The sequence below is a fragment of the Podarcis erhardii genome (genome assembly GCF_964252035.2).
Source record: "Podarcis erhardii genome assembly, chromosome: 3".
Taxonomy (NCBI): Eukaryota; Metazoa; Chordata; class Lepidosauria; order Squamata; family Lacertidae; genus Podarcis; species Podarcis erhardii.
The window spans coordinates 123,941,628-123,964,446 of NC_138507.1; the positions used below are offsets into that span (position 1 = coordinate 123,941,628).

A 22,819-nucleotide genomic window follows, 5' to 3' on the forward strand; every position below is an offset into this window, starting at 1 on the left:
GAAAGGAGGAGGCAGCTTTCTGGTGCTCCCTCGCCTGGTGCCCTTGAAGGAGGCTCCTTCGACAGCAGGGCAAGGGGCAGCTGCTTCCTGAGCTGCTGTCGTCCTCAAGACCTCCTTGAGATGCTTCGAGAGCAAAGGTCCTTGCTCTGCAAAGTGGTCTCTTTAGCAGGAAGGGTTTGGGGTGCCGGGCGGGAGGAGAGACACCTGAAACTGCGGCCGTGCAAGTTCAGGGGCCGACAGAAAGAACTCCCAGAGCCTGAGGGTGGCTGGATTTATCTTAACGTTTGCCTTTGATCTCAGAAGGATTGCTCTAGCGATGACATCTAAACACTCCTCTGTGGTTCCTGATGCCTTTTTCTGTACCAGACCCCATCGTGCATGAAAGCTCTTCTTCTCTCTCCACCACTGAACTATGTTTTTCCCCTCCCCAGAAAAAAATGTGAGCATTTTATAAAGCTGACTGAGAAGTTTAGCACCAGAACACGCTGTTTTGAGCGGCATTGTTCTAATTAATGTAGATTAGCATTTGCTGTTTAATGCTCACCTTTTTGATGCTCCCTTTTCAGACAGGATTTCTGCTCTTTTTATAATTGGAAGCCAGAGTCTCCCAGCCACCCTTTTCCGATGAAATATAGCTAGTCTGGTGAGTTCCCTCAAAAGGGAGGCTGACCTATGTGACTCTCAAAACGGCTTTTGCTCTGTTCCCTAAAGATGGATGGATGGAGAGCCTCTGCCCAGGCTGAGTGGCAGGAGGCCATGATCCAGGCCCTTTAGGGTGGAGCAGGGAATCTGCGCTCTCCTCCTGGCAGGTTGCTTGGATAAGGGGCAGCAGCCTTCTCCCTCCCTGATATTACAGGGGGGGGAATCCACAGCCCATGTCTCTCTCTCCTCCCCCTCCCCTTCAGCTGTGCTAACAGAAGTTTTGGGAAAGGAATGAATCTGGGGAAACAGCCACTATGACACCTGGGGAGTCCAGGGCACTAAGGTGGCTTCCATATTTGACCCAAGTTTTATATATTTGTTACCTGATTTAGGGCACAGTTGTCCCTTCAAGCCTGTGCACATACACACAGACAAAAAAACATTTTAAAAGGTTGCCGTTTGAAAGACATAATGTACACTCCTCAGAAATATAAAAGCATTAATAAAGGCAGCAGCAATTAATATAAAGCAGAATGTAATAATTTCTTGAAATGAGGTCGCTCTTATTTCCTGGAAAGAGTCTCGTAAGTGAAGCTACCCTTAGACTGTCTGTTTGAGGGGTGTATGTGTTTGTGCATTGCACAGATATAGAACCCCCCAATGTATGAGATGCAAAATGGCCTTGGGGGCTCTGTCTGGGGGCTCTGCTGACCCACTGCCTGTTTCCGTGCCCCATAGCGATTGGCAGGGCAGCCAATGACTAGATGACCCCAGGGCTCCCTCCTGACTCTGCAGTGATTCTGTAAGTGAGGCAGGCAAGTGTTTGATGGCACAACAGGTGCTAGGACATTGGCCGGACAAGGGACACACTCCCCCCGGGCTCCCCTTTCAAAGGGGTGGGGGCTATTTCAGCGCAGCAAGTGGCATGTTTATTTGGATGGGGCAAGCAGACTTGAACTCCTTCAAGATTCCACCTAAACATTAGGAAGAACTTCCTGACAGTAAGAGCTGTTTGACAGTGGAATTTGCTGCCAAGGAGTGTGGTGGAGTCTCCTTCTTTGGAGGTCTTTAAGCGGAGGCTTGACAACCATATGTCAGGAGTGCTCTGATGGTGTTTCCTGCTTGGCAGGGGGTTGGACTCAATGGCCCTTGTGGTCTCTTCCAACTCCATGATTCTATGATTCTATTATTCTAGGTGTGTGGGCCTGAGCTACCTGCTCACTTAAGCATCTCCATCTCCTAGGCAAGCGCAGGGTTGACTCCAGCCTGGGTGCCTGATGCCTCCCGAGTGGGTGGGGACTTGGCAATGGAGACTGAGGGAGGGGCAGGCTCTGGTGGCATGGGAGGGTCCCCATGGCTGGAGGCAAGGCTGGCACTGGGCACCTTGGGCAGTAGGAAGGACCAGGGAGGGATGACGTGGCAGCAACCCACTGGGTCCCTCCCTTGGCTTGGATTCCTTGCCCACTGTGACCCCTTCACAGAGCTGGAAGGGAACCCCAAGGGTCATCTAGTCCAACCCCACAATGCAGGTGCGCAGCCTGGGAGTCATTTTGGACTCACAGCTGTCCATGGAGGCGCAGGTCCATTCTGTGTCCAGGGCGACTGTCTGCCAGCTCCATCTGGTACGCAGGATGAGACCCTCCCTGCCCACAGACTGTCTCACCAGAGTGGTGCATGCTCTGGTTATCTCCTGCTTGGAATAGTGCCATGCGCTCTATGTGGGGCTACCTTTGAAGGTGACCCAGAAACTACAACTAATCCAGAATGTGGGAGCCAGACTGGTGACTGGGACCACATTATACCGGTCTTGAAAGACCTACATTGTCTCCCAGTACGTTTCTGAGCACAATTCAAAGTGTTGGTGCTGACCTTGAAAGCCCTAAACGGCTCACTCCAGGAGAGTCTCTACCCCCATCATTCTGCCTGGACACTGAGGTCCAGCTCCGAGGGCCTTCTGGCAGTTCGCTCCCTGCGAGAAGCCAAGTTACAGGGAACCATGCAGAGGTCCTTCTCAGTGGTGGCGCCTGCCCTGTGGAACACCTGCCATCAGATGTCAAGGAAATAAACAACTATCTGACTTTTAGAAGACATCTGAAGGCAGCCCTGTTTAGGGAAGCTTTTAACGTTTGATGTTTTATTGTGTTTTTAATATTCTGTTGGGAGCCGCCCAGAGTGGCTGGGGACACCCAGCCAGATGCCCGGCGTATAATTTATTATTATTATTGTTATTATTAACATTTCACAAGGCACACGTACAGCCTCCCATAACCTGCTGGGTCCCTCTGCAGGGCCACCAACCCGCAGCTCCTCCAGCTCCTCCCAGCCCTCATTCAGATCCGACCACACTGTCCAGGGCTTCTTCTTGGGGATCATGACACAAACCCACTGCCTCTGTTCCCACCTGGAGGGGCGCTCTTGCGCTACGGTGCAAGGACTATTTGCGGTATCAGAAATTAGAGGGTTTCTGCAGGAAGCCACGTGACATGCTGTGATGGAGAATGAAGCAGTCCGTTCCCCCTGAGCTCCTTGGTGCCATCGTGAGTGCAGAACAGAGAGGTGAATTGTTGCTTCCTGGCACTGGGCACTGTCCTGCTCCTACAGCCAAGGGTTGCATTAGCTGGCATGCGCCTGTTCTGCTCCTGTTTGTAAGTGCACCCACATTTGATCTGTTCCCGCCTCCCCTCCCTGGAACAGCATGCTCCGTTTTGCCTCTGCCGCCAGAGCTTTCTGTATAATTCACACCCCGACTAATTCAGGAGGGAAATGCCGCCGCCTGCTTTGAGACTGTGGCAATGGCAGGCTCAGAAAGCTTCTTGCCTGGTACTGTTCTGGCCCAGCAAGCAGCGCCACCGGCGGTGAGGGATCCGGCCCAGTTTTGTCATGTGGAGTCTCTGGGTGTCTCTGAGGTCTCTGCAAAGAGCAAAAGGAAGTTGTCTTTGGAAAGGCAAAAGTGCTTCTTTGCCTCCTCTCATCCTTTGAGACAAAAATGAGGTCAGGAGGAGTGCTGCCACCACTGAGCTGGGCAAGGGAAGCTGAAGCGGGAGGAAAGAGAAAAAACTGGTTTTCCCTCCCCTCCCCACTGAAATTTGCTGCCTCCGGGTTACTAAAAACTGCCCCGAGTGCAGTGTTCCGTGGGCTTTCTTTTCTCTAATCTCTTTCTCTCTCCTCCTTTTCATTTTCTTTTTTTGTGTTAGAAATATCCAGCACCAATTTCTAACCTCTTGGCAGCAGTGTCATCCAACCCTGGGTTCTGTGTGTGGGCAACTTCGCTGCCATGCCAGGGCAAACTTGAAGTAGGCTTGATAATCTGGACGGACGGACGGACGGAGCCGTCGCTCAGAGGCCGGGCTGTTCTTCTGTTCTCTTCTCAAGGCTGCTGCTGGCTGAGGGGTCCTGCTGTTCAGCTCGGCCAAGCAGCCAGTTGCACACTCATCGAATCATAGAACTGGGATCTCAGGGGTCATTGAGTCCAACCCCCTGTAATGCAGGAATCTCAGCTAATGCATCCATGACAGGTGGCCACCCAACCTCTGCTTTAAAAAGTCCAAGGAAAGAGTCTTTGACGGTGTGCTGGGCCCGGGGGTAGCCCATGAGACACGGTCCGAGTCCGGTCCAGAATCCAAAGGTTCCACTGGGAGTCAGTCCAACAGGCCAAGGCAGGAAACCAGGCAAGGGCAGGGGCAGGATCTAGCGTACAGCAATGTTGCTCCCGCAACCTGGGGCAAGGTCCGACAGCCTTTTATCTTAGTCGGGGTAACGACTGGTCCTGATCCCCCAGCGACTCACCTCCCTGTCTCGCCCAAAGGCAAGCTCTTCTCCTGCGAGTACTCAGGTCTCTCCTTCTCTCAGACCTCATTCTCTGCAGCTCAGGAGACGTCGGTGGGTTACTAGACCCAGTGGCTGCCTCAGCCTCCCCTGACCCAACTGGTAGTGGAGCAGCTGTAAGTGATTGCCCAGCAGAGGGCAACAAGGTAATCCCCACATCTGGAGCCAGGGCAGGCTCAGGCCCCAGACTCGGCCCAGGTGGTCTTTGTTGCAGGGGAACCTGTGCAGACTGGGACCCTTCAGGATCAGGCCCCAGACTTGGTTCAGATGATGCCTGAGGCAAAGGATCCGGTGCAGACTGAGACTCCTCTGAGTCGGGGCCCAAGTCCCAAGCCCAAGTCCCAGGCCATCACAAACGGATTAGTCTTTGTTGTTGTTTTTTTAAATGATATTTTATTAAATTTTCACAATAAAAAAGTTATAAAACAATAAATGGAAAAACAAGAAAAAATACAAAAACACAAAGATACAAAAATACAAAAATACAGACAATTAACATGGGGGGGAAGAAAAAGAGAAAAGAAAAACAAAAATCCCTCTTTTTTAATTTCTCCTCTTTAGTTAACTTATTTTCCTGACTTCCTCACGCCTCCCTTTTTTGTATTCCACTTAAAAATTGGTTCAGCAAATTCATATCCTGTTGGTTTATCCTTAATTATTTTTCCTCACATATTTTAGCTTCAAGCTTTCATCTAGTATCAATCCATTCTTACATAATCTTTTACCTTATTGCTAGAACCCCTTCATTTCATTTCAATGTCCTCAACATTCAAAAATTTTACAATGTTTCTGTAAGTAGATTTTAAATTTCCTCCAATCTTCTTCCACCAACTCGTCTCCTTGGTCTCGGATTCTGCCAGTCATTTCCGCCATTTCCATGTAATCCATTACTTGCATCTGCCATTCTTCCAAGGTGGGTAGGTCTTGTGTCTTCCAATGCTTTGCGATGAGTATTCTTGCTGCTGCTGTAGCATACATAAAGAAAGTTCTATCCTTCTTTAACACCAATTGGCCGACTATGCCCAGGAGAAAGGCCTCTGGTTTCTTCAGGAAAGTATATTTAAATACCTTTTTCATTTCATTATATATCATCTCCCAGAAAGCCTTGATCCTTGGGCATGTCCACCAAAGGTGAAAGAACGTACCTTCAGTTTCTTTACATTTCCAACATTTATTATCGGGCAGATGATAGATTTTTGCAAGCTTGACTGGGGTCATGTACCACCTGTACATCATTTTCATAATATTCTCTCTTAGGGCATTACATGCCGTAAATTTAACCCCAGTGGTCCACAACTGCTCCCAGTCGGCAAACATAATATTATGTCCTATATCTTGTGCCCATTTTATCATAGCAGATTTTACCGTTTCTTCCTCAGTGTTCCATTTCAACAGCAAGTTATACATTCTTGATAGTATCTCACAAACGGATTCGTCTTTGTACCCTTCCATGGGGCAGAGGCAGGGGCTTAGTGATAAGTGTGTGACACAGCCCCCTGGCGCATTTTGACTATGTTTTCATTTTTATAGGCCCCATACCAACCGGAGCAAGGAAATAATTCCCCAAACACACACACCCTTCCTTCCCTACACCACAGCAGCATTCATTTTGCTACAGATTGGAAAGTGGAGGCAGCAGAGGACAAAAGCACATTGCCCCCCTCCCTGTTTTTTCCCCAAATTCTTCCAGCCTTGGTGCAGTTGCTTCAGCAAGGGATGTGGGACAGCAAGGGGGTCTAGCAGGCAGAAGAAGGGCTTTCTCACTGCTGCTTGCGATTCTTGCAGACCTTGGGGACCACTGGGGTGGGGAAAGAGAAGAATGCTGTTTGACAAGCACACAGAGTACAATGAGATTGAGTTTTTGTGGTGGTGGGGAGGTTCAGTTAATTTCATAGTGTTGCAGGAATTTATTTATAGGTTGGGGGGGGGGGTTGCCCCTCCAGCAGATATCATGCACATGCAGCTCACTACCAAAGTCAGCACAATCACTTTTGTGATTTGTCCCCACAAAACACTTCATCACAGTTTCTTCCTATCTATTCAAAGGGCCTTTGCTGCACGATACCAAATGTAAGAATTCACTGATAAATGTTCCTTCCAGTAGCACCTTAAAGACCAACTAAGTTGTTCTAGGTATGAGCTTTCGTGTGCATGCACACTTCTTCAGATACACTGAAACAGAAGTCACCAGACCTTTCTATATAGTGAGAAGGTGGGGAGGGGTATTACTCAGAAGGGTGGTGGGAATGGGTGATTGGCAGATAGCTGTGATGAGCCTGTTGATGACTCTTAACGACTGCAATAGGTCTTACAGGAAAAAGCAAGGGGTGAGAAGGTGAAAAATGGCTTTGTCATGTATAATGAGATAAGAATCCAATGTCTCTGTTCAGACCAGGTCTCTCCATGGTTTTAAGTTTGGTGATAAGCTGCAATTCAGCAGCTTCTCTTTCCAGTCTATTTCTGAAATTCCTTTGTAATAGAACAGCTACTTTGAGATCTTGTATAGAATGTCCTGGGAGATTGAAGTGTTCTCCTACTGGTTTCTCTGTCTTGTGGTTCCTGATGTCGGATTTATGTCCGTTTATTCTTTGGCGTAAGGTCTGGCCTGTTTGTCCAATATAGAGAGCTGAAGGATACTGTTGGCATTTGATGGCATACACAATGTTAGATGATGAGCAATTAAATAGTCCCGAGATGGTATGTGTGATGTTGTTGGGGCCAGTAATGGTGTTGTCCGGGTGTATGTGGCAGCAAAGTTGGCATCTGGGTTTATTGCAGGCTCTGGTGCCAGTGTCTGTGTTAAGTCTGGTTATAGTATTATTGTGGGTTAGGAGTTGTTTAAGATTGGGTGGCTGTCTGTAGGCAATGAAAGGTCTTCCTCCTAGAGCTTGAGAAAGAGAACTGTCATTGTCCAGGAGAGGTTGTAGATCTCTGATGATGCGTTGTACTGTTTTAACTTGGGAGCTGTATGTGATGACTAGAGGTGTTCTGTTATTTTCTTTTTTGGGTCTGTCTTGCAGCAAGTTCTCTCTGGGTATCAGTCTGGCTCTGTTGATCTGTTGTCTAACTTCATCTGCTGGGTATTTTAGTTCTAAAAAGGTTTGCTGTAGATCTCTTAGGTGAGAGTCTCTGTCTGTAGAATTGGAGCAGATGCGGCTGTAACGTAGTGCCTGGCTATATACAATGGACTGTTTGGTATGTTTGGGATGGTAGCTAGAGGCATGTAGATATGTTTGTCGGTCAGTTGGTTTACGGTATAAGGTGGTGTCTATGCGCCCATCCTGTATTTTTATAGTAGTGTCCAAAAAATGTATTTCTTGTATTTCTCTAGAGTCGTCAACAGGCTCATCACAGCTATCTGCCAATCACCCATTCCCACCACCCTTCTGAGTAATACCCCTCCCCACCTTCTCACTATATAGAAAGGTCTGGTGACTTCTGTTTCAGTATCTGAAGAAGTGTGCATGCACACGAAAGCTCATACCTAGAACAACTTAGTTGGTCTTTAAGGTGCTACTGGAAGGAATTTTTTTATTTTGTTTTGACTATGGCAGACCAACACGGCTACCTATCTGTAACTGATAAATGTATCTATGTACTGGCTCACTGGGAAAACTTCAGCCCCTCTGCCTGAGGGATAATCCCTGGCATCCTGATACCTGAGTGCCAGACAGGTAGCCATTCCAGAAATAAGGTTTGATGAACTTGGCTGGGAAACAGGGAAATGTAAATATCTCTTTTCTTACACTTGATGGGTGTTTGGTGGAGGGCAAGGGGAACCATGGGGCAGGGTCCAGGATGCTCAGATTACTGCCTCCAGACCTCCCCTTTCATGATGTAACCGTGATGTAGTTTGGGGGGTATAACATGGGGATTAGCAGCTAATAAAAGTTGGGGTTCTCTTTTGTTTGGGGCTTCCATCTTGTTCCACCTGGTGGCAGGTGGGAGTCCTGTTGGACAGTCTTCAAGAAAGACCAAGCCTACTGGCTGCTGTTTTGCTCTGCTATTCCTGGCTGGTGTCCTTGTTTTTTGTCCAAGGGAGTCCTCAGAGTTCTCTCTTAACAGTTGTACACAGGTTGTACATTGACAATTAAAGTATTATTATTATTATTATTATTATTATTATTATTATTATTATTAATTCAAGCTTTGCTGGGTGACAGCTTGAGGCAGCTGCAGACAAGCAGGTTTCTGGTTGCCTCTTGAATGTTCTGAGCCTTGTGTGTTTGGTGGAAACCACAGGATGGAAGAAGGGTGCTCTTATGCTGCTCAGGTTCTGCTTGCGAACTTCCCATGGGTGCATCTGGTTGGCCTCTGTGAGAACAGAGTGCTGGACTAGGTGGGTCTTTGGCCTGATCCAGCAGCCTCTTCTGATGTCCTTGCTCCAGTCCCAGAAGGGCAAGTGAGCATCTGCATCTGGCTACTCACTCTGCAAATAGCTGTGCTTCCGTCTCTCCCTTCCCCAAGGTAGCGACTGGCCTGTGACCCTTTGAGAGGAACTGGACTGAACAGGAGGAAGTTGCTGAGTTACCTAATAGAGGGAGCAGAAAAAGGCTTGGTCTGCTGACGGCAGGGATTTTTTTTTTTTTGTTTTTTGGTAGCATGCAGCTGGACACAAAATGTGGAAGCGGGAGAAAAATTGCGCAGCTGGGAAGCTGAAAATGTGCAGCTGGTAATGTGCAGGACAGGACTTGACATGTGTGTTTGTTGAGCACCTGAATTGCTGGCAATGCCAGGGACAGCTTGCACACAAATTATAGCAAGGTAGAAGGCGCTCGGTTGTATTCTCGTCATTTCACAGTTGGCTTTTATTTGTTTGTGAGCTGCCTCCAAGCTGCTGAAATGAAAGGCAGTTGTAACAGATACCATATTTTTCGCTCCATAGGACGCACCTAGTTTTTGGAAGAGGAAAACAAGAAAAAAAAATATTCTGAATCCCAGAAGCCAGGACAGCGAGAGGGATCGCTACGCAGTGAAAGCAGCAATCCCTCTTGCTGTTCTGGCTTCTGGGATAGCTGCGCAGCCTGCTTTCGCTCCGTAAGACGCACACACATTTCCCTTTACTTTTTAGGAGGGAAAAAGTGAGTCTTATAGAGCAAAAAATACAGTAGATTGATGAAGATGTCGCCCCAGTGTGTGGCATCTGTGGAAAAGGCGAGCGCCATACAAAGGATTATTAGGAAAGTAATTGAAAATTGGACTGCCAACATCATCCTGCTGTTATACCAGTCTATGATGCAGCCACACTTCGAGTGCTGTGTTCAGTTGGGTCAGCTCACCTCCGAAAGGAGATTGTAGAGTTGGAAAAGGTTCAGAAAAGGGACAGTGAGATGATCCAGGGGAGACAGCAGGTCGCCTGTCAGGAAAAGTTGCAGTGCCTGGGACTTCTTAGGTGAGAGCAAAGGGGAGTCAGAGGCAACGTGATTGAAGTTTATAACATCGTGAAGAATTTTATAATTGAAGAAGAATGGACTACTTTAAAAAAATATTATAGTCAAATGAAATCGCAGGCAGGATTCGAGGCAGAAGCGGAGGAATCAAAACGGTAAAATGTTGGTAAATAGAGGAACATTTTTCTGACATATAAAGACATAATGCAGTAGAAAAGATTTGAGTACAAACACTGCGGAGGTGGGAGTGGGAAGTCAATTTATGAAACAATGCAATTATTTGAGATGAGGATCATTGTGAAAATGTTTGGAAAATCTGATAAAAAATTATACCACAGAAAAGGAAGTGGGGGCAGAGTCTCCAACCCGCTACTGATCCCGAAGAGAGTCCGTGGTTGGTTTTCCTCCAGCCCTGCATCATCTCTTGGTCCTCGGCCATAACCCACCATAAAACCTTTCTGTTTCAGCCCTTCCCGGCCCCTCGCAAACATGAATGATGCCCTGGTGACCCACATGTCCTCTGGAGCCCCGACTCCAACGAAAAGGTAGGGATGCGCACTCTGTGAGGGGTGGGAGATGGGGGGCTCCTCTGTGGGTGCTGCAGAGAGAAGGAGCAGAGATGGCAGCTCCTGCTCTGAGTGTTCTGGATATTGCTAAAACCAGGTTTGATTGCTGGTGGTGTCTCTGCTGCTTGAGGTTTCCCCCCACAGTGCATTTGATCCAGTTCTCTGCACCTGGAGGAGGCACTGGGGTTCCCGATCAGCTGGGACCAGCCCTTCTCTCTCTCCCCACCCAACCCACCACGCTTCAGGTCTGAATTCCTCCCCCCACCCCCATGACCTGCCGTGCGGAACCTGAAACAAGTTCATTTCCCAAATGTCAGGAGGCAACTGAGGAGGATAAAACCACAACTGACGGCTGGAGAGATCTGATTTGGCGTTTCCCATTGACTCTCTCCTTTCTTAGGCAAAGATGAATTTGAGTCTTCTTTTTAAGTTTCTTTTGCTTGTCTTTTAATCATCACTATGGTTTTGTCTCCTGCATGTAAAGGCTTCGTTTGTTTTGATCTTGTCCCTTAAGTGAATTTAATGTACAGTCATACCTCGGGTTGAAGTAGCTTCAGGATGAGTATTTTCGGGTTGCGTCCCGCGGCGACCCAGAAGTAACTGAATGCATTACTTCTGGGTTTCGCCGCTCGCGCATGCGCAGACGCTCAAAATGACATCATGTGCGGAAGCAGCGAATCGCGACACGCACAGATGCAGGTTGCGTTTGCATCCAGAGGTACCACTGTAGAAGGAATATCCTGACCGGGATGAGTGGTGCTTGTCTCTTACGTGGCCCAGGGAGCTACCTTAGACTAAGCAGGGACCATTCTCCCATTGGGTTTGATCTGTCTTTGAACACTTCTTAAGGGCACAGTGGAAAGGAAAAGAAAGAGGGGAACCTACTGACCAGGCAACGTTCTCGTGTGGGCATTATCTGGAGCTCCAGGAAGGCGCTGGCTCTGGGAGTAGCATCTCCATCTTCCGCTGCTCCAGCTTCTCATCACTGCCTGGGAGGAAGCGGCAGAGTCAGGAAGAGAAGGCGCAGGAGCAGCTACAATTGGGCAACATCAGAGAGGGCACAACCCTGGCAGGACCAAGCCAGAACTGGCCCTAAGCTAATGCACCAAAGTGTTTGGCGCTCTCGGAGGGCTCGCACGTGGCTGAAGAACATCAGGAAAACCTGACTTCTCTCCTCTCCTCTGGTTTCCAGCAACTGCTATTCTGAAGTGTTAACAGAAAAATCCGAGGGCTCCCTTGGACAAAAACAAAGACACCAACCAGGATTACTTGGAGCAAAAGAGCAGCCTGTAGGCTTGGCCTTTATTGAACTGTTGCAACAGGGTGCTCCCCTCACTTGCAGGAGAGAGGAAGGACCCAGAAAAATGGTGTGCAAGGCCTTATAAAGACTTTTGAAATTGCCACCCTGTAGATCAAGACCACCCCCAGAAACATCATACATACATCACAGAAGGGGTGTAACCTAAGACCACCCCTCAGATACATACATCACAGAAAGGAGGGGCGTGGACTTCCATTTCATGCGGCTCAATGTGGTGCCTTCCATAGTTCCAGTTACAGAAGTCCATCAACCAAAATGGCTACCTATCTGTAACTGGAACTATGGAAGGCACCACATTGAGCTGCATGAAATGGAAGTCCATCATCCAAAACACGGCTACCTATCTGTAACAGAAAGGAGGGGTTGAGGGAGGAGTTGTGGTGGTAACCTGAGTGTCCTGTCACCTGGCTGGTTCCCCATGAGTACTTTCCAGGTGACAGAGGGGAGTTTGCAATTTCCTGCCCCCAGAGGGAAGAGCTGATTATTGTCCTTTGTTCCAGTCTGTGCTGAATCCACTCCCATATGCAAGTTCTTTGTGATCTTGATGGTCTTCTGTCTGAGACTATCAGGGTTGGCATAGCAACTGGGCAGGGCTCCTGTGGATGTGCTGGTATGCTCAAGGGATTATGGCTGCCCTGTATCAAACCTTCCCCATTTTGTAGTCCTTCCTTCATAGAGTAAAATAAAAGTGGAACAGTGAAAATCCGATGTACGGTTGATTTTCTATGAATTTATAACAGAAGCGTAGTCTGCTGGTCCAGGGGGGAGGTTACCGTGGGGCGAGGTCCAGGACCTGAGTCGAGGGTCGGCAGACAGTCCTCCACGGGCGGAGCGGGGTCCACAGCGAGGAGCCGGGCAAGGACAGGAACTCTGGGGGAACCGGACTGGGTGCTGGCCGAAACAGCTCTTCAACGATGTTGCTCCCGCAACCTGGGAATGGGCTCACTGGCCTTTATCTTCTCTGAGGCCAGGGGCGGTCCCGGCCCCCAGGAGACCCGCCTCTCCTGGCCTTAAGGCGAGCACTCCTCCTGGGAGAAACCAGTTCCCTTCGCCTCTCTGCCCTGAGCCTCTGCAGTTCAGGAGAGGCTGAAGGGTTACTGGACCCAGGGGGAGACTCACCTGCAGGCACTGATCCGGCACAGGTGCAGGCGCTTCAGAATCAAGGCCCTGCCCCAGCTCAGCCGGCCCTGGAGGCGGGGACTCCTGTGCAGGCTGGGATTCCTCCGGTTCAGCCTCTGAATCGGATTCCCAGGCCATCACACATAGCATATGTAGTGTGTGAGTCTGAGTGTGTGTGAAGTTTGTACAAACTGAATGATTGGGGGGGGGGGTTCCTGCTACAGTTGCATCGCTGCCAGGCCTAGCCATTATGGAACCATTGCCCTCCATGAATTTGTCCCATCCTCTTTCAAAGCCACCCAGTCGGGTCAGAGGAAGCGAGAGGCACTTGTTCCTGCCAGAGCAGCCCTTGCTGAGCAGCTATGCCTTCAGCAGTCCTCCACCGACTTACCCTGCCTGTGCCATGTTCTCACATCAGTTTTGCATTTTTCACCTCCAGGGTTGAGGAACGAGAATGTTCTGCAAGAAGCGCACGCTTGAACATTCAAGCAGAATCCGAGCTCTCTGTTTCCTGCTGTCTCTTTCAGGATTCAGGTGGAGGAACATGTTGGTGGAGCAAGTTTCTTCTCGTTCTTCCTCTCTCCCGCTTGTTCTTCTGCAGCTGCCCCCTTCCCACGTATCACAGGCTGCTTTTCTGACGTTTCCAGACCACAGGGTCCGGATTCTCCTTGCCTCTGCCCAATTGCACATTTTATTAGAAGCCTTGAAACTCCAATGCCCACATGCCTTTCTCTTTTGATCTAGGCCAGAGGGAGGCCTGCTTGAGATATGCCGCCTTGTGAGCAACGCAGAGCCTCCTTCCACAGATGCAACCTGAGTTGGGGTGGAGCTGGAGCTGGAGCCCACGGCCTCGTAAACGGGAGTCTAGCCAGACCATAACACATCCAGCAGCTCGCTTTGTGTTTGCTCTGCCCGTAAAGTGATGTCACGGCGAGTGGTACAAGCCCTGGTTACGACCGTGTTGCCCCGGAGTGGGGGGGGGGGCGCAAAGACAGGTCATGGCCTTTTGTACTCCGGCACCGGAAAGCACCGGTAGCAGAGCCTCGGGCATCCCTGAACTCCTGCTTTTCTTACGAGGTCTGGTCTTAAGAGAAAGGGAGAAACCATTTGGGCAAGGAGACTTAAAACAGTCTTGAGAAATGTAACACATGAAGATCAGACAGGATTTCTACCCACAAGGCAACTGAGGGATAGTGTGAGGAACAGTGTTGAATATCACTGAATATTCTGAAAAGCGTGGTGATAAACAGATAGCCGTGGGTTTCTTTAGATGCTGAAAAAGCCTTAGAACTGCCTTTCTTAGAATCTGAGCCACGAGTTCTAGTCTTATGAAAGAGGGAGAAACACTCTTTCCATTTTCTCAATGCTGTTCACAATTTTACTTACCTCTGCCTTGCCCCCCCCCCCCTTACTCACCTTTCCTCTCTCCCCAAGAGCTCGAAAAATTGTAATTTTTCCTCATGGGGCAGATGCTTCATTTCGCTTGGTCATTTTGGTTTTCCCTTTCTGAACCTTTAATTCAAGCCTCTTCGCTTGGGGGGCCACCGACTTTTGGGATCTTGTGCCTCTGCCACCCTGACGTTCATCAGAGGGGGGCTGCAGAGGGGAAAGAGTCATTGGCTTGCACTGTTTTTGTCCTTGCTTTTATTATGTATTTTGTATTTTTATGCTATGAACTGCCCGGAGATTTGCAGATGGAGTGTGGTATACAAATAATAATAATAATAATAATAATAATAATAATAATAATAATAATAATAATAATACTACAGTGGTCACCTTGCCAACAAAGGCCCGTATAGTTAAAGCCATGGTTTTCCCAATAGTGATGTATGGAAGTGAGAGCTGGACCATAAAGAAGGCTGATCGCCAAAGAATGGATGTTTTTGAATTATGGTGTTGGAGGAGACTCTTGAGAGTCCCATGGACTGCAAGAAGATCAAACCTTTCCATTCTGAAGGAAATCAGCTCTGAGTGCTCACTGGAAGGACAGATCCTGAAGCTGAGGCTCCAAGACTTTGGCCACCTCATGAGAAGAGAAGACTCCCTGGAGAAGACCCTGATGTTGGGAAAGATGGAGGGCACAAGGAGAAGGGGACGACAGAGGACCAGATGGTTGGATAGTGTTCTCGAAGCTACAAACATGAGTTTGACCAAACTACGGGAGGCAGTGGAAGACAGAAGTGCCTGGTGTGCTCAGGTCCAGGGGGTCACAAAGAGGCGGACACGACTAAACGACTAAACAACAACAACCTCGGTTTAAGTACTTAATTCGTTCCAGAGGTCCGTTCTTAACCTGAAACTGTTCTTAACCTGAAGCACCACTTTAGCTAATGGGTCTGTGATTTCTGTTCTCATCCTGAAGCAAAGTTCTTAACCGAAGGTACTATTTCTGGGTTAGCGGAGTCTGTAACCTGAAGCGTATGTAACCCAAGGTACCACTGTAATAATAATAATAATCAGGGTGAAACATGCCAGCACACAACCACTAAGTTAAAACCCAGCCTGCTACTAAAAAAAAGGTTCCCTGGACAAGTGAAAAGTTCTCCATCTGTTGCTGGAAAGGCATCAAAGTTCGGCGTCTGGGTGGGGAAGATGAAGAGCCACATGCCCCCTCCGCAAACATTCACCCAGCTCAGAAGCAGCCTTGCTCCCTCCGGGGGATCCTTCCTCCTCCTCCTCCTCCTCCTCCTCCTCCTCCTCCTCCTCCTCCTCTTTTGTCTTGCTCAAGATGGGCCGTTGCCTCATGGAAGGTCCCCATGAATCTTATGGGGAGAGGAGCCTCCTTGTTTATGACTTTTCACTACCGCTAAGCCCAGCTTTATGGCGAGGCCATAAAACACTGCAAGCGGCGATTGAAGTGAGCTTGGAGGTGTAATGCCTTTAAAACATGATGCGGGGTCAGAGGTGAGCCTTGTAAATAGTCTCATGCCATAAAAGTAATTGGGGAAAGGGAGGCTGCTCCAAATCGGAGAACAGTCTTTGTGCACCGGGGAGAGAGGAGGCTGTGTCTAGAGCAGCCGGTTTGGTGCACCCCAGGAATAGCTGGAACTACAACTCCCATCACCCCTGACTGTTGGCCATACCGTCTGGGGCTGATGGAAGCTGTCCTCCAGCGACATCTGTGGGGCACCAGGTTGGGAAAGTCTGGCTTAGAGCAGACAGAAGAAGAGCCTGCTGGATCAGGCCAGTGGCCCAGCTAGTCCAACATCCTGTGGACGACCAGATGAGTCAACGGGAAGCCTGCAAGCAGGATCCGAGCACAAGAGTCAATGGATTTGAGCACAAGAGCACCCTGTCCCCTCCTGTGGCTTCCAGCACCTGGGATTCAGAAGCATTGCTGCCTCTGACAGTGGAGGGCAGAGCAGAGCCATCCTGGCTAGGAGCCCTCAAGAGCCTTTTCCTCCTCTCCCTCCATGAAATTGTCGAATCTCCTTTTAAAGCCATCTAAGTTTAAAGCCATCTAAGGGACGCTGGTTGCACTATGGATTAAACCACTGAGCCTAGGGCTTGCCAATCCGAAGGTTGGTGGTTCGAATCCCCGCGACGGGGTGAGCTCCCGTTGCTCGGTCCCTGCTCCTGCCAACCTAGCAGTTCGAAAGCACGTCAAAGTGCAAGTAGATAAATAGGTACCACTCCAGCGGGAAGGTAAACGGTGTTTCCGTGTGCTGCTCTGGTTCACCAGAAGCTTAGACATACAGGCCACATGACCCAGAAAAACTTTCTGTGGACAAACGTCGGCTCCCTCGGCCAGTAAAGCAAGATGAGCACCGCAACCCCAGAGTCGGCCACGACTGGACCTAATGGTCAGGTGTCCCTTTACTTTTAAGTTGGTAGCCTTCTGTGGGCTGTGCACTGCATGAAGAAGGACATCAATGCAAGAAGACTCTTGAGAGTCCCATGGACTGCAAGAAGATCCAATCTCTCCATTCTGAAGGAAATCAGCCCTGAGTGCTCACTGGAAGGACAGATCATGAAGCTGAGGCTCCAAGACTTTGGCCACCTCATGAGAAGAGAAGACTCCCTGGAAAAGACCCTGATGTTGGGAAAGATGGCGGGCACAAGGAGAAGGGGATGACAAATGGATCCAAACTACAAGAAAGAAGATTCCACCTAAACATTAGGAAGAACTTCCTGACAGTAAGAGCTGTTCGACAGTGGAATTTGCTGCCAAGGAGTGTGGTGGAGTCTCCTTCTTTGGAGGTCTTCAAGCAGAGGCTTGACAACCATATGTCAGGAGTGTTCTGATGGTGTCTCCTGCTTGGCAGGGGGTTGGACTCGATGGCCCTTGTGGTCTCTTCCAACTCTAGGATTCTATGATTCTATGACAGAGGACGAGATGGTGGGTCAGTGTTCTCGAATCTACCAGCATGAGTCTGACCAAACTGGGGGAGGCAGTGGAAGACAGGAGTGCCTGGCGTGCTCTGGTCCAGGGGGTCACGAAGAGGCGGACACGACTAAACGACTAAACAACAGCAACAACAGGGGAAGGTAGGAGTGAGGAGCTGCTGCTTGAGAGACGAAAAGTGGCAAGGGGCATGTCTTTCCCGGAGCTGGGAGAGGTGGAAGCAAGCAAATCTTGTTTCCTCAGCCGTGTGGCAGAGAAGCAGAGGCCTCTCCATCTGTGCACTGAGTCTGGCCCAAGTGAGCTGGAAGCCGAGGCTGCTCCCGGGTCTCTCCTCGTTATGGCACCATTTGCGCCAAAGAGGCGGGGGAGCTCCTGCTTAGGCACACCTGGGGCAGTGTTTGCATTTTGGGACTCCTCAAGTGCTGCCTCCTCCCTCCTTGCGCAAGAGTCTCATTTTGCAGAAAGGCAGCTGCTCTCTGCCTGTCAGGCAGCAGGTTCCAGGTGACGTGGGCAGCTTTGGGGTGGGGGAAGAAATACGGGAAAATCCAACTTTCTCCTTGCCACCGTGACTCCACACTCTGAGGTTCCCGCACATTTCCTTCCATGTTTTGAATGTTTTTAAGTTTCCTTATTTTAATTGTTGCTTGCCATCATTTGCATTTTCCCGATTGCCCTCATCTTTTTATTTCTGTCCTGTTGTTTTGCCTCCTTTGCTCCCCCCCCCCCCAGGTTGCACTACAGCCCGGCCCCCTCCAAGCGGCTTAGGGATGAGCATGCCCTGATCGCAGCCTATGTGAGCCAGCTTCAGAGTGGCGCACGGTCAGTCTTAGGAGAGGGGGGAGGGCAGGGGGAGCCCATGAACACGGCAGTCCCATGGGCAGCTGTGCCCAAAGCCCTGAGTAGCCAGCTGGACCACTACAAAAACGGAAACTTGCACATGGAGAAGGGCCATGAGGCTGCAGCGCTCAGTGCCCCAAAGGGAGCGTGTGCATGCATTGGGTCTGGGCACATGGCCCAAAGAGGGTTAGTTTTTAAAACCGCATTCTTTATAAGCAACTTAATGAAAAAAAGCTTCTAAATGCTTTTTGAGAGTCCTGAAATATTGAGCAGTTCCGAATGAACCATCTGTAGCCTATGGTTCAAACATGTTTATTACAGGGCTCTCTTTCCTTCCTGCCTAAATTTGGTGAGGGGTTTCCTCTGCGATAATGACTATTTCACCTTCATGCATGGTTTCAAAATGAGGAAGCAGCCTTGTTTCGGGGGTGGAGGGGGCCATGATGGTATTTGTAAAACACGCAGCCTGGCTGTGCTGTGGGTTAAACCACAGAGCCTAGGGCTTGCCGATCAGAAGGTCAGCAGTTCGAATCCCCGCGATTGGGTGAGCTCCCGTTGCTCAGTCCCTGCTCCTGCCAACCTAGCAGTTCGAAAGCACGTCAAAAGTGCAAGTAGATAAATAGGTACAACTCTGCCGGGAAGGTAAACGGCATTTCCGTGCGCTGCTCTGGTTTGCCAGAAGTGGCTTGGTCATGCTGGCCACATGACCCGGAAGCTGTACGCCGGCTCCCTCGGCCAATAAAGCGAGATGAGCACCGCAACCCCAGAGTCGCCTGCGACTGGACCTAATGGTCAGGGGTCCCTTGACCTTTACCTTAAGAGCACAGAAGCAGCAGCAAAATTCAGTTAAGCAGCAGCAGCAGCAGCCAGGCTGTTTTGTCCTTTTGAGTTTCAGAAACAACCTCCTTTCATTTGCTTCTAAGTTGGTGCCCCAGGATCCCAGCACATGGGTGCATGAGGCTCTGGTTTGCAAAATGCGTGCTCACTATTGTGTGCAGAAATGCACACCCTCCCTGACCTAGCGTGCAGCTTTTTCACAAAGGAAAGCCCAACGGAAATGGAATACACACCCTCACTTGCTCACCCCTCACCTTCTCACACACAGCCCAACAGCCAGGGTATGTCTTTCCCAGAGGAATTAGGGGGACGCCACCTCCCAGGGCATCTTCACCCTAAACAGAAATCAGGACCCAATTGTGTTTAAGATGGATCTTCAGTTGGGTTCACTTCCGCTCGGCAGGACATTTGCTTGTCGCGTCCTTTTAAACAGGGCAAGTTGCCTTCCTTTTTATTTTTACGCACAGGAAACCATCCCAAATGACTCAGGCACTCCAATGGTTGGTGCTGCGTCCAATCCAGAACTGATTGGACGTTCTGGTTTGCCACAGCTGAAGCCCCTTCAGAGATACAGCCTGAGCTCTCAGTCCAATCCCTGCATCCCATTTCTAATAATAATAATAATAATAATAATAATAATAATAATAATAATTTATTATTTATACCCCGCCCATCTGGCTGGGCCTCCCCAGCCACTCTGGGTGGCTTCCAAAAGAATATTAAAATACTATGATACATGAAACATTAAAAGCATCCCTGAACAGGGCTGCCTTCAGATGTCTTCTAAAAGTCTGGTAGTTGTTGTTCTCTTTGACATCTGGTGGGAGGGTGTTCAACAGGGCGGGTGCCACTACCGAGAAGGCCCTCTGCCTGGTTCCCTGTAACTTGGCTTCTCGCAGGGAGGGAACCGCCAGAAGGCCCTCGGTGCTGGACCTCAGTGTCCAGGTAGAACGATATTCTGAAACATTAGACTCCCATTGTCCAATTCCTCTTTCAAGTTGGTACCAGCCGTATATTCCTGAGGCCTTTTGCAGACTCCAGCCGGCTCCCTGTTCCCCAGTTTGCTCTGGCCATTTTGTCATCTTTGTAGCGCTTCAGATCTGCAAAGCACTTGGCAGCTTGCAAAACAAACAAACCCACGTTAAAACCAGTTAAGACAAACACAAGCAGTGAAAGTTTAATAACCCATCGGAGATTCTTCCAGATCCCGCCTCGCTAAAAAGAGGCCCCAAAGGCCCTAGACATTCCGCCTGCTGCCAGGACAGGGCCACCACCAAAAAGGCCTGCCCTCATTTGCCACCCTCTGGACCTCCATGAAGAAGGGCCTCAGTTGATGATCGCAGGGTCCGGCTTGGTTCACATGGGGAGAGGTGGCCTTGGAGCTTTTTGGGTTCTGAGCTACATAAGGCTTCATAGGTCAAAACCGGAACGTTGACTTGGGCCTGGGAACTAGGTGGTAGCCTTTTCCCACTTTTGATGCTGGTGTGGCAGGAGGTAAGGTGGGAGGGCCCTGACTCCTGTCTGGTGTTGGGCAACTGCAATTATTATTATTCCAAACTTTTAGAAGACATCTGAAGGCAGCCCTGTTTAGGGAAGCTTTTAATGTTTAATAGGTTCTTGTATTTTAGTGTTTTGTTGGAAGCCGCCCAGAGTGGCTGGGGAACCCAAGCCAGATGGGCGGGGTATAAATAAGTTGTTGTTGTTGTTGTTGTTGCTGCTGCTGCTGCTGGCACTCATGCTTGTTGGCTTTCTCTCCCCGCCCCCAGCAGCGTCCTGGACAGCCCCAGCAGGCTGGATGAGGAGCACCGACTCATCGCCCGCTACGCTGCCAGGCTAGCTGCGGAAGCTGGAAACGTGGTAAGCAGCCAGTCTGGCCCTCTCTCTTGCTAACGGTTTCTCCGATGGCTGTGGTATGCTCAGCTGCTGCTTCCCTGGGCAGGTGAGCTGGCAGCGCTCGGCTTCTTTCTAAACATGCTGCAGCAATTCGGGAGGAGCATTTTGCGCCACTGAGTCTGTGTCCCTTCAGTCAATTTCGTCACGTTGCACCACAGGCATGGTGCTCAGATTGGGAGTCACATAATTAGTTGGATGCCAGGCTGGAGCCACGCAGGCCCAGTGTCCCCAGGGAGGCTTCCTTCCAGAGAGTCAGCATATTGGAGCAAAGAAAATCTTGTATGCTTGCTTGCTTACGCTTCGCAGCGTTTTCATGCTGCCCATTAAGAATAGGTTCTCTGGGTGGTGTACAACTTTGCTATTAAAAAATAAAACAAAAAATCCTTAAATAAGAGACACAGGGGAATGATTAATGGACTTCAATGTCTGTACACTAATGCGCAAAGCATGGGAAATAAACAAGATGAGCTTGAGCTCTTGGTACAGCAAACTAAATATGACATAATAGGCATCACTGAAACCTGGTGGGATAAGTCCCATGACTGGAATGTAATAATGGAGGGATACAATCTATTTCAGAGAAACAGACCAGACAAGAAAGGAGGAGGAGTGGCGTTATATGTCAGGGATGTGTATACCTGTGAAGAGATCCAAGATTTAGAACCTCAAAGCCAAAGTGAGAGCATTTGGGTCAAAATTAAGGGAGAGAAGAATAACAGGGACCTCATTGTGGGAGTTTACTATAGATCCCCAAGCCAAACGGAGGACATAGATGATGCCTTCCTGGAACAGATAGCCAAGCATGCAAAAGGAAGGGAGATAGTAGTAATGGGGGACTTCAATTACCCGGATATTTGCTGGATGTCAAACTCAGCCAAGAGCATAAGGTCAAACAGATTCCTCACTGGCCTTGCAGACAACTTCGTTGTCCAGAAAGTGGGAGAAGCAACAAGAGGAACAGCCATTTTAGATCTGGTCCTAACCAATGTTGATGACCTGGTTAGTGGGGTAGAAGGATCATTAGGCGCGAGTGATCATGCTCTTCTGAAGTTTACTATACAGCGGAAAGGAGCAGCCAAGCATACTAGGACTCAATTTCTTGACTTTAAGAAAGCCGACTTCATAAAACTTAGGGAAGTGCTGGGTGAGATCCCGTGGACAGTAATACTAAAGGGAAAGGGAGTTCATGATGGCTGGGAGTTTGTTAAGAGGGAGATAGTAAAAGCACAACTTCAGGCAATACCAATGAGACGGAAACATGGAAGGTGCCTAAAGAAGCCAGGGTGGCTATCTAAAGAACTTTTAACTGAGTTAAGATTAAAAAAGGATGTGTACAAAAAATGGAAAAGGGGGGAAACCACCAAAGAGGAATTCAAACAAATAGCCAGCACGTGTAGACACAAAGTCAGAAAAGCTAAAGCACAGAATGAACTCAGGCTTGCTAGAGAGGTTAAAAGCAACAAAAAAGGCTTTTATGGGTATGTTCGTAGCAAAAGGAAGAACAAAGAAACAGTGGGGTCACTCAGAGGAGAAGATGGTGAAATGCAAACAGGGGACACAGAAAGGGCTGAACTCCTCAATGCCTTCTTTGCCTCGGTCTTCTCCGATAAAGAAAACAATGCCCGACCTGAAGAATTTGGAGCAAATGATTCAGCAGAGGAAACACAGCCCAGAATAACTAAGGAGATAGTACAAGAATACTTGGCTAGTTTAGATGTATTCAAGTCTCCAGGGCCAGATGAACTGCATCCAAGAGTATTAAAAGAACTGGCAGATGTGATCTCAGAACCACTGGCAGTCATCTTTGAGAATTCCTGGAGAACAGGCGAAGTCCCGGCAGACTGGAGGAGGGCTAATGTTGTCCCTATTTTCAAAAAGGGGAAAAGAGAGGACCCAAATAATTACCGCCCAGTCAGTCTGACATCAATACCAGGGAAGATTCTGGAGCAGATCATTAAGCAAACAGTTTGTGAGCACCTAGAAAGGAATACTGTGATCACCAATAGTCAGCATGGATTTCTGAAAAATAAGTCATGTCAGA

General features: G+C 49.1%; 1 protein-coding gene across 3 annotated transcripts in view; it reads left to right on the forward strand.

The window, feature by feature from the left end:
• Window positions 1-22,819, forward strand: part of DTNB (dystrobrevin beta) — a 101,265-nt gene that overhangs the window by 47,885 nt on the left and 30,561 nt on the right. For 2 of the 3 annotated variants that reach the window (XM_081854734.1, XM_081854736.1), the window contains exons 10-12: window positions 10,325-10,402; window positions 17,941-18,030; window positions 20,652-20,742. In XM_081854734.1, the coding sequence (XP_081710860.1) occupies window positions 10,325-10,402; window positions 17,941-18,030; window positions 20,652-20,742 (259 nt within the window). The remainder of the gene's footprint in view (window positions 1-10,324; window positions 10,403-17,940; window positions 18,031-20,651; window positions 20,743-22,819) is intronic. The other variant, XM_081854735.1, reaches the window with a different exon arrangement.